General features: G+C 34.9%; 2 protein-coding genes across 3 annotated transcripts in view; one reads left to right on the top strand and one right to left on the bottom strand.

Annotated features, from left to right (window-relative positions):
• Window positions 1-305: 305 nt before the first annotated feature.
• Window positions 306-3,537, bottom strand: LOC108690644 (glycerol kinase-like). Its single transcript, XM_018198036.1, has 8 exons — window positions 3,382-3,537; window positions 2,206-2,464; window positions 1,898-2,115; window positions 1,601-1,813; window positions 1,336-1,446; window positions 986-1,245; window positions 573-774; window positions 306-355 (listed from the first exon to the last, which is right to left on the bottom strand). Exons 1-8 carry the CDS (start codon window positions 3,505-3,507, stop codon window positions 344-346), a joined length of 1,401 nt encoding a protein of 466 aa, XP_018053525.1. The 5' UTR covers window positions 3,508-3,537; the 3' UTR covers window positions 306-343.
• A 5,871-nt stretch (window positions 3,538-9,408) lies between these two features.
• Window positions 9,409-12,021, top strand: part of LOC108690643 (zinc finger protein 2-like) — a 7,997-nt gene continuing 5,384 nt past the window's right edge. The window contains exon 1 of one of the 2 annotated variants that reach the window (XM_018198035.1): window positions 9,409-9,609. The gene's annotated coding sequence lies outside the window, so the exon portion shown is untranslated. Of the gene's footprint in view, window positions 10,212-12,021 lie in introns of both variants that reach the window. The other variant, XM_018198034.1, reaches the window with a different exon arrangement.

Genomic DNA, 12,021 nt, shown 5'->3' with positions numbered 1-12,021 from the left:
TTATTAGTATATCAATTTCATTGCTAAGATTTATTGTTAACGGTTTACCATTTGTTTCTGAGAGTGACTCCCAACCTAAACTTTTATCAATACCTATTTTCCATTGAGAATATAAAATATCGCGTTCTAAAATTAATATATTAGTCAATTAATCTCTTCATATAATGTCAAAAAATTTTATATTTGTAATAAAGGATGATTATTGTGAGATGATCACCATTCTCAGTTATTAATGGTAAGAAGATATCACCAGAAATAGCAGCATCAATCTTCACGTCCCATTTTCGTATTCCTTCTGCGCTACCCGCAGCAATTGCGACTCCAAGTGCAGTAGTTTCACTCATTAATGGTCTGACTTTCGTATAAAAAACATTGTATTCATTTATATAATCCATTAACTTTTAATTCAATAGTATATATGTATTGGGTTGTCCGGAAAGTTCATACCGACTAACCTATATAATTTAATAAATGTATACTAAAATTTAAATCTTCTGCATTCAATTTTCCTTCAACATTGGCACGAACTTTCCGGACAACCCAATATTTGAAGAAATATTCTTCCTACCCACTGGAATTCCACAAATATCAGCTTGCATTTGCATTAACAAGTTGTTATTCGTCATTGCACCGTCAACTAACAACTTTGTCAACACCAAACCAGTATCCTTCTTCATAGCTTCCAAAATGTCTCTCGTCTGAAAGCATACCGCTTGCAGAGCTGCCTTTACAATATGTGCACTAGTTGTATTTTCGCTAATACCACATATGACACTGAAAACAATTAATTCATATTGATATTTACAAAGTAAAAAAAAAGGATATGCTAGTTCTTATTAATATACTAGATGTAAATGACATCTAATAACTATTTTACAAAATGGTTTTTATTCTTAACTCTTTTTGTTATACTTAGATTTTGTTATACTTAGATATTTATTGCAAAGTAATTCAACGTTTTTATTACATTGATAAAACTAACTACCTTCGTGCATCTTTCCTCCAGTATGGAGCATATAATCCAGAAAATGCTGGTACAAAAACAATATGATTGGACCCTGCAGGCATTTGTTCGACAATAGTTTCACAGTCTTTTATATTAGTTAATATTCCAAGATTATCTTTCAACCATTGTATAACGGCACCAGCGATAGCTACAGAACCTTCAAGAGCATACACCGGAGAAGCTTGCGCTCCTAATTGATAAGCGACTGTCGTCAATAAACCATGGGATGATTCCACAATCTATAACATTCGAAGATACAAAATTGTATTTGAATTTATATCTTATCTGAATTATAACATATTGTGACAATACAATAAAATTTCTCTTACAGCTGTGCCAGTGTTGTAAAGAAGAAAGCAACCAGTGCCATAAGTATTTTTTGCCTGTCCTTGCTGTAGACACATCTGACCTACTAAAGCTGATTGTTGATCACCTAAGCACTGCAACGAATAATTTTATGTATTTGAGTCAAATTTATCTTAACTTACAATTAATATCTCAGTATGAAATTATATAAATTTTTTTACATTTTGATATATTTATATTATATGTCTCGATACTGTTATATTTAATAAAATAGTATGAATTGCATACTCCTGATATAGGAACACCTTGCAGCAACTCGTCTTGTATATAACCATAAATCTCAGAAGAGCTCCGTATTTCAGGTAAAATTTCAGGAAGTATTTTAAAAAATGATAATAGAGTAGGATCCCACTTCAATGTCATAATATTCATTAACATTGTTCTCGAAGCATTCGTCACATCTGTACAATGAACACCACCATTGGCACCACCTGTCAGATTCTAATTATAAAATTATAAAAATATATATTAATCTGAATCAGTACAAAAATTTATCTATATTATGCTTGTTCTGTGCGAACAAACCCAAATTAGCCAGGAATCGATGGTACCAAACATAAGACGTTTGGCAGCTAAGGCTTCTTGAACTCGAGGTACATTTTCTAACAACCATTTCAATTTCAATGCACTAAAATATGGACTAATTGGTAATCCGCAAAGCGGTTTCAAGTAATTTTTATTATTATTGCGTATATCCTTCAATAGATCATCTATAATTGATGTTGTTCTCATATCCATCCATACTGCAATACATTATCAAAATTGATAAATCGTGTAAATTACATTACAAATACAATTTATGAAAAATATAACATTTATAATAACAATTTTACCTATAGCATTGTAAAGTGGTTCTCCTGTTACAGAATCCCATACAATTGTAGTTTCCCTTTGATTTGTTATACCAATTGCAACTATATCAGCTGGATCTATTGTCAACTGCCTTAAGTTAAATACAGTTTGTTTCAGGCATTCCCTAACTGCTTCTAATATTTCTAAAGCATCTTGTTCAACCCATCCCTCTTTTGGGCATATCTGTGATATCGGTACTTGATGATATGTTAATACTTCTGCTGTATCAGCAGCAAAAACCTATATTATTGTAACAGAGAATTATTGTGATAAAGAAAAAACTTATACAGGATATAACTAAAAGATACAATCAAATTTTAAGGAAAAATTTAAAGTTTCCTTAGAGAAAAAAATATGAACATAAATTTAGAAACATTTTTTTGTATTATTTCAGAAACACTATCAAATTATGCCAATATATTTTTTATTAAACGAATTGTATAAAAGAAAAACTACTAACTCATTGAGGATATATTTTCCAAACATTCCAAACAAAAATAACTAACTTGTGCATTTATACAATATAAACAGATTAGAAAGAGTTCTAACAAGGAAATGATTTCTAGACCCATAATCATATGTTTTCATAACTATGTGACTCAAAATTCAGCCATATCGTTTAATTACATCCTGTATACAGTATTTTAAAATGTTATGTTATAATTACTCTAATAATAATCATTAATGATTATTAACGAATATAAGAAACAAATGATAAGAGACACAGCCTTGTTTGTTACATTCTCTTTATAAATATCATCACTCATGTCATTACAAATTATCATAAATAAACTACATATTGCTTTTAATGTGTTTTTCAAGTCAAACTGCGACAATTTATTTTAACATTTATTTTAACATCTAGAAGAGAACTGGGGATCGATTCTGTATTTTGAAACAAAGTGAAAATTACACAGAGTGAGCGAATTTATTAGAATATTAATAATTTCATTGATCAACATCTAATAAATTTGCTCATTTTTATAATTTTCACCTTGTTTGAAATTACAGAATCGATTCCCTGATTTAATCACAGCATCGTATATAAGTATGTTGCATTTTCAAGATTCCCCGACTATAGTAACCGCAATCTCGCGACAATGCGTCAGTTCACGATATGATTATTGACATAATGAGAAACAAAAAATTGATCGAACCAAAAATCTTGCACTACTCGTTCCCTCATCGATTGCACCGACAAGAGGTCCATATCTGCTCAACGAATCATTTTTGTTCATTTGAACGTCTTGAGCGGACGTGGTCACCTTGACCGTGATTATCATGCAACCACATGCAACTTGCGACTTTACTGTTTACACGTGCTCACTGAACGCTTAGTGAGCCATGGTGGAAGGGATAATATGGGGAGCTTTCCAATAAGACACAGGCCTAGTTTCCATCGAGGGTTTAATTCGGATCAGAATGTTATGACTTCTGCACATTGGACGCGGAAACGCTTGCCGCGCGGCAGAATGTGATGCGATAGTCAATAAACTTACAACTCCTAATATATTCATTGGTTATGTCTCATTTCCGCGTCCAATGCAGGAGCCATAAGAATCAACTAAAGTATTTCATCAACTCGAGTATTCCCTTGTATAGTCGGAATTGGTCAATCATTCCGTTCTTTCAAGAATAGCTATGATTGGCCAATTTCATAACTACGAATATTATTAAATCCGATTAAAGCACACTTAACGCTACGAAGCTTCGAAATGTTTCGAAGCATTTTTGATTAGTCAAATTAATAAAATTCTTTCTTCCGATTGGTCAATTAAAAGCAAATTTTGAAGCATATGTAGCGTCTTCTTGTTCTTAGTTAATGGCTTTTGCTTCTATAGAGTGTGCGGAGGCAATACGGCCTGATCACGACGTAGTATTTGTAGCGTCAAGTGAACCACACTCTAAGAGTAAAATCACACGGTGCGAAAAAGAACTACAGAATAGAGAATTGAAACAATCAATTAACGCTATTCGGAATAACGCAGAATAACATTGAATGTCTTCTATGTCGCATTCTTTATTCCGCAGTTTTCGGCATCGTATGATTTCACTCTAAGGGTGAAATCACATAGTGAGGAATAGGACTGCGAAATGGAGAATGCATCATTGAAACTATTCCGCATTTGATGTTGCGGAATAGCGAGTGCGTCATGACCTAGTTTCTACTGAGAATTTAATCCAGATCAGAATGTAAGAACCAACCAACTGTAACAGTTGAGTATTCAATGTTACAGTCAAACAGAGGAATGTTCGACTAGTTGATTGTTCTTACATTCTGATCCGGTTTAAATTCGATGGAAACTAGACTAATATTAAATAGAGATGGAGTAATCACAGAACTTATAATAATGGAAATAGCCTATTCAACCAATGAGTGGAAAGTGTGAGTAAGACTGAGGGTGCAATCCTATGGTGCGGAATTGGCGGAACGCTTGTGATTGGTCGTGGCTTCATTCCGTCGATTCCGTTCCGCTAAAATGTGGTTTCCTATCTCCCATGCTGCGGAATACACAATTAGCGTTGATCAATCACGAGAGCCTTCCCGTAGATCAGTTTCATTAAATCCACGGAATAACGTCATTGGCTTACATTGATTGCGCTTCTACAAGTTCCGCTCCTGGGATATAGGAAACTAAATACCTACGGATTGGAAATCACACATACAGGGATCTCGACCGTGCACAGCGTACACATTCCAATTGAATCATGCAATGTTATACTTTGTACATTCTTGTGTACGTTTGTGTTAAAATATGTTAAGCAATTAAAAAACATCCAGCATCAAATGGTCCGCATCCAGTATCATTTGTTGGAAAGCTCTGGTGTGCTCAGTTTACAAACATCTCTCTCTAAGATCTCCGTCCCGGATGAGAGGAAATTTATAGTGGAACGGAATAGCTCGATCAATCACAATCGCAGAAAAGAAAGCAGAGTAATGACTCCCGCATACAAAACGCGACAACGCTTGCCGCGTGGCGGAAGTTATTAAACCAATAATTCTATGTTCTTAAGTCAGCTTCATCAAAAATTTCTAGAAATGATGTAATATTACTTCCGCCACGCGGCAAAAGTTGGATTAAGTTCAACTTTTGTCGCGCGATGGAAATTATATATCTATTATGGCTCCTGCACACTGGACCTGAAAACGCTTGCCGCATTGCAAAATAAGACGCGGTAATTAATGAACATGTTAGGAGTAATCTTATTGATTACCACACCTTTTTTCCGCGCAGTTAACATTTTCGTGTCCAGTGTGCAGGAGCCATACTTCCGAGCAAGCGAGACGTTGATTGGCTATCGCGCCAACTTCGGCCGCACGGCAAGCCACGTTCTGTGTGCGGAAGCCATAATGACTGTAGAGTTGCAATTGGTCGCGCTGTTCTATTCCGCTATAAATTTCCGTTCTGAAACGACACCCTGAGGGTATATCCACACAAACTTGCATAGCCGCATAAATGTATGCATAAAGAAAATTACCCAATCACATTTTACGTACAACTTTATAAGAGAAATGTAATTGGATAACTTTTTTATGCATATATTTCTGCGGTTGCAAGTTTGTGTGGATATACCATAAAACTCGCGGCACACCATGTTCGTTTCCTGCTAGATTGCTAGCTGGATTAGAATCTTGTCACTGTATTGGGCGCATTTAACAGACTCTACAATTGAATGAGTGCTAGCTATTATTGATGTATTCTTCTAGATATAAAATTCTGATTGGATGACTTAAAAGAATAACAGTGAACACTCACTCAACTGTTGAGTCCGCTGAATGTGTCCATTGACTACGGTGCATCGTTATTAATACGGAGACAAGATTCTAATCCAGTTAGCAATCTAGCAGGAAAACAAGCATCGTGTGCCGCCGGCTTAAATTTTCGCCGTTTCTGTTTCAGTATTGCAGCGGATAAAAAAATAATTTAAATCCCTGCTCCAAAATTCACTAAGGCCCAATTTCACAATTCACGGCTAACTCTTAATCGAAGTTCAACTTGTTTCTTATCTCTTTTCAATTTTAGAATTGGAAAGAGACAACGAAAAAAAACGAACCTTGGTTAAGAATTAATGAATTGAAACTGACCTTAAGACCGGATTCACATCTTGTCAGAAAATGGAAAGCGGAAAAGCGGAAGCCAATCAGAACTTGCGGAAAGATAGAAGCAGACAAGACTTATTACTACTGCGAGTTCCGATTGGTTTCTGCTTTTTCGTCAAGATATGAATTCGGTTTAAAGGTGCAAACTCATGCAATGGAACACAGAATGAGAGCAGAATCAATCACAAACGTTTTGTTACGCGACTTTAAATTCCTTCATCCCCCTGGAATGGAATGAACAGCAAATCCGTATATAATTTTTTAAATATTATTTTATTATTCATTTTTTATCATCATGTAAAATACTAAATTAAATACTATTTTGTATCATCATGTTAAATACTAAATTAAATGTGTGTTTTATTGAAAATATTGATTAAAGATGTTAAAATTTTATGAAATTAGTTTTTGTAATTTTAATCCTAATGAAATAATAACATGTAATTAGTTGCGCAAAGTCTGCAAAGCGCTCATTACATGAGTATTGAGGGTTTACGTTTCAATGTAACAAAAATGACGGAATGTGTGTATTTCGTTCTCAATTACAAAAAGAGATACATCGACATTGTTTTTCTCTCGATGTTTAATATTTCCCTATTCGGAACAAAGATTTCTCTTTCTTTTTGAGTCTCTGATTGTATGAGATATTAGGTTATTTAACTAACCTAATATCACATAGACCAGGCCTGTCTTTTGAGCTCTGAAGCCATGGAGTAAGGAGATTAAACTCGAGGTCTGAAATTGGGCTCGAAACACGGTGTAGAAAAATTTATAGAAAATTCGGCAGATGTGATTTTAGTATTATCACTTAGTGTATGTCTTGCGAGAAAAGTTGAAAGTCACGTGATTACAGGTTACACGTATGTAGTAGTATATATGTAGTGATAGCGTTGATTTCAAAATACAAGTTTCAGATTGGCTGTCGCAACATACTTACAATCGGCTTGCAACTAATGTAGAATCGGCTTTAGATGCACATTTCGGATTACTGATTTTTGCGAGCGACTTCCACTACTGCTCGAATCTCAATAGCTTAGTTTCCACCAAGAGTTTAAACTGGATCAGAATATAAGAACTAACCAACTACAGTCGAGTATTCCTCTGTTACAGTCGAATGACAGGGGAATGCTCGACTGTAGTTGGTTGGTTCTTACATTTTAATCCAGTTTAAACCCTGGATGGAAACTAGGTCAATAATCGAGCCGCCGAATGCCACATAACGCTCTGGCTCAGGAGCGTCTCTATGGCCGATATTCATAGTCGGTTCTTATTTTAAAACCATCTTAAGTACAGTCTTAAGATGTATGAGTGAGTGTGTGTGTGTGAGAGAGAGAGAGAGAGAGAGGGCCGCTTAGCGACTTAAAACCTTATTTAAGATTTTAAAATAAGAACCGATAATGAATATCAGCTTCTGTTTGATTAATTTATGACATCTGAAGACTGTACGTAAGTCTGTCTTAAATAGCGTTTTCTCTTGGGTTACACTGAGTGTATCTCGCACTCTACACCAGTTGCTTGTAAATGCTGCATCAGTGCTACACAAGTGTACATATCATGGTACATGCTGCATGGTGTATGGTGTACACTACTTCATGTTATCGTGTTTAATTCTGCTGCCGGTTGACTTCCATTTTCAAATTTTTAATGTCACACTGGCTCTACACTGTCTCTTTGAAATCGTGTAGCAAAATTCCACTTCGTGCATAAAATTTGTACTACACTATAGCACGGAAACCCGTTACACTGAATGAGTTCGTCTACCACCATCCAAGGAAATATACTACACTGTCTGAGTGTTGCACTGGGTAGGCAGTCAAGAGAAAACGCTATATCCGATTACGAATACCGGTCTATATCTTAAATGTGCTGAGGTCGTATTTTTCATTATTAAAGAATATCTTGCTAAATAATTTTTATTTTCTTGAAAAATCAATATTAAATTTTATTATTAATGTATTAATATGCTCCATATAAGCTGGTATTCATAGTCGGTTTTTATTTCAAGATCATCTTAAGTAATGTTTTAAAACATTAATATGACCCTCTGATTGGTTTGTGACACCTCAAGACTGTACTTAAGAGTGTTTTAAATATGAGATCTAACTATGAATATCGGGTATAAAACATCCGATATACACTGCCAGTATTGAAAATCTATAGTATACATAACATAAACTATAGATTTTCAGTGCTGACAGTGCATATCAGAACACGACCTAGTTTGTGGCGTCGCATGCTCTAACATGCTCCAAAATGCTCCTACTATAGCATTTATTCACTCTAATGCGCTCGTTGAAATGAGTAAAAGTTATAATAGGAGCATGTTGGAGCACGCGACAAACTTCTTTTATTTATATCAGGAGCAAAAAAATGAATATTGTTATGTAGTTAACATCCACTTCTTCAGAGGGAGATAGTGCGCGGCAGCAGTGGGCAGCATTTTGCGGTTACAAATTTTGAACCATTATATTTTTTCTTAGGGCTGTCTCTGGCTTTTACAAACATCATATCAGTCATTACAGTGACAATAATGTTCACGTGATCAAAATTGATGAATATTAAGCGCCAATTTGGATCACATAATCCTTTTATCGCTAAAATGGATGAATGCATCCGTTGTAGCTGTTTTCTGTTACGTGAAAAAAAGATCATTAGTTGTTTTCTATTTATACCGATTCTCAGATAATTTTTCTTCCTTTTATATTCTGACAAGTGAGATTTAATTGAGGTTTTGCCTATAATTTGCACAAGATCGAGATCGTATGCTTTAGTGAGTCTCATAAATTCACTTTAAAAATCAGGTTCGAACCTGTCATGTGATAACTTTATTAAGCAAATTAAGCAAATAACGTCATTAATCTGAGTACGAAATACTCAGCTTACTTCAGACTCAGTTTCGTTTGTGTGCAAATGGAAAGCAACTATTGTCTCAGCAGAAGAAAGTAGATTATTTATTCGTTTCAATACTTTCAATCAAATGGATTGCTCGTCGTTTCGCATGTAACGAACCTAACATGGCAGCGCATCATTATTGCAGATGGCGCGTGAGGCGCTCCGTTTCCGACGCGTAATGTTCCAGATCCTTTCTCGAAGGCCGCCGGATAAGTAAAAACGCGCGGGCAACGAATACGTCGCCATTTTCAAGATTTCTTAGCGTCGCGACGGATACCCGGTCTGATACGATCTTTCATCGTGCGAATGTGAATGTCGTCACCAAACACCGCTCGATTGCTGTTCAACTCTCTCGCTGCCAATTGTTCACATCAGGGAATGAAAATTTCAAGTCAGTGCTGACAACTTTTTGCGTCTTATTATCGTTGTCGCGGCCGATCACCATTTACGATTGCTACGCGTGCCGTTGCCTTCTCAGCTGTGATTACTGTGAATCACGGCGCACGTGCTTACGCTCATGTAGAATCATGTGCGTGATCGGAGGCATTTCTTTCAACGACGTATCATTTTTCGGCGATGTACCCGCGGTTCTCTCGTTGCCACTCTATGAATCTCATCTATGACAGCGTCTTCAACAGCGTTCGACGCGGACATGACAGAAGAAACGGACGGCCGTGTTCCGCGTCGAATGCGTGTCGCAACCTCGTGCTTGTCGACGAGTCACGCGTTCACGCTCGCATCTTCTGGCAATGTGCAAGGCTAGCGTGGCTCTCGTTAAACCTGAAAACTGCTCGATTCTCGCGCAACACGAGATTGTTCGCACGGAGATTCAACGTACTTTTATAGACAATGAAACCGCAGATAGATAGTAAATTGTACACGACATCTTAAACGCGATGCATCGACAAGAACAAACGTCTTAACATTCGGAGCTTCGATGCTTACAGATTCTTTGATGTCATTGATTCGCTTATATACATCTCGCATTAAACGGTTGGCGAATATATCATCATTGTATATTAACCCAGATAACACAATCTAAAATTAAGTTTTTAAGATATCTTTTAGACACCAAAGATGTCTTGTTTTTCAATTTTTGTGGCGGTATATTCATACCCGCAAACGAAAATGGATTGAAATTTTGTTCCGAATGCGTATTTTAAATAGCGAATACTTTTTTTTTAATTTAATTGAATTCAATTGGATGCAATTGGATTGAAAAACTGTATTTCCTATTCAAAATTTTGAATTGAACAATATTCACAATGTGTGTTGTGCATAGAAATTATATTATTTTTAGATTGAAAAGCATAGAGATATGCATGCAATTTCTATAAATGAATAAAAATGCATTCAGGATTGAAAAGCGTTCATTTTAACACTCGTGAATCAATATTTCTGAAAATCTGAATCCATTTCAATTCATTTCAATCCATTCTCGTTTGCTAGTCCGTTCTTATTTCAAAATTGTCTTAAGTAATGTCTTAAGATGTTAATACGATCCTCTGATTGGTTCGTGACTTCTTAAGACAATTTTGAATAAGATCTGACTGAATATCAACCTTGGATACTATTGTCTAGAACAAATGAGTTGGAAAAAAGCCGTGTCACTCGCAGAACTTGTTGCGCAAAAAATAAATTCAAAATTATAAAAGATAATAGCTCTCTGAACTAAATTAATATTAATTAATAAAGAAACATACAGGCCATCGAATGTTCTTAATGCAAAAGTTTATTTAATATCTCATATATACATAGACGTTTCAACTTTAAATTAGCTCATCTTCAGTATAACTATAATAATTTTTAGAACTAGTCATTAGCATATAACAATTTTTAAGATTATGATTAATATGTAAAAAGTTACACGATATCACATAGAATTGAACTTTGTAATAATGTATTAGAATTTAAATGTTAAGTCATTACATGTAAAACTTTGAATTGTTTCTAGAATGATACCCAGTAATTTCTGGCCAATTCCCTTCTCAAAACCTCTCACAAGAATAAATTTTTCTTTAATAACAATCCATTTTTACAGTCTTTTTACATTCAAATCTTGGTGTCATACAGAAGTTTTTAAATTCTGCGTAGAGGGTATTTGATAAAGACAACGCTTAAAGGAAAATTCTTGAGATTTTTTTAAGACGAAAATTTAATATCAAGATGTCTAGAACATAATAATTTTTGAATTATAAGCACTTAAAGTTAGCCAATCATACCGCCCTAAAGTTCGCGCGCTTAGTTGTGCAGTTAGATTTTCTTTTGGTATCGCATCTCACATCTGAACTGATCTGAACACGCGAACTTTAGACGGTATGATTCAAAAATTTTAAGTGTTTATAACTCAACTATTATGCATGCTCTATTGTACAATGGGCAGTAGCAGTAGTGGATTAAGGAATAAGGCGTAAAAATCGATCAATCATAATTGAATGTGAGAAAAATAATCAACTATGATTGATCGATTTCTACTCCTACTCCTTAATCAACTATTATTGCCCATTGTAGACCATGCATTAGAACCTCGATATTGTGGCATTAGAATTTTCATCTCAAAATGTTCTCAGGAATCTACCCTTAAGCATTGTTACAGCATCTTTACCAAACACCTTATAAAAGTTCTCTATGCAATAAAACATAATCAAAGAGATTCACAATCTTGATTGAAATAAGTTCAATATGACAAGGCTTTAAATATATATTTCATTAAGTACTATGCAATAGCAAATATATTTATTACATTTAACTTCTTATTTATTTTTTGTACAAATTCTATTGTGAGTCTTACATGTTTTTTGTT

The sequence above is a fragment of the Atta colombica genome, unplaced genomic scaffold (assembly GCF_001594045.1).
Source record: "Atta colombica isolate Treedump-2 unplaced genomic scaffold, Acol1.0 scaffold34, whole genome shotgun sequence".
Lineage (NCBI taxonomy): Eukaryota > Metazoa > Arthropoda > Insecta > Hymenoptera > Formicidae > Atta > Atta colombica.
Note: the sequence above shows the minus strand (reverse complement) of the source record. Positions and strands in the feature narration are given on the sequence as shown.

Coding starts and splice junctions, on each gene's coding strand:
- LOC108690644 (XM_018198036.1), bottom strand. CDS start 3,507: ATGATAATCACGGTCAAGGTGACCACGTCCGCTCAAGACGTTCAAATG. Junction 2,116..2,205: donor ACCACTTTACAATGCTATAG/GTAAAATTGTTA, acceptor AATGTATTGCAG/TATGGATGGATATGAGAACA. Junction 1,814..1,897: donor TCGATTCCTGGCTAATTTGG/GTTTGTTCGCAC, acceptor TTTTATAATTAG/AATCTGACAGGTGGTGCCAA.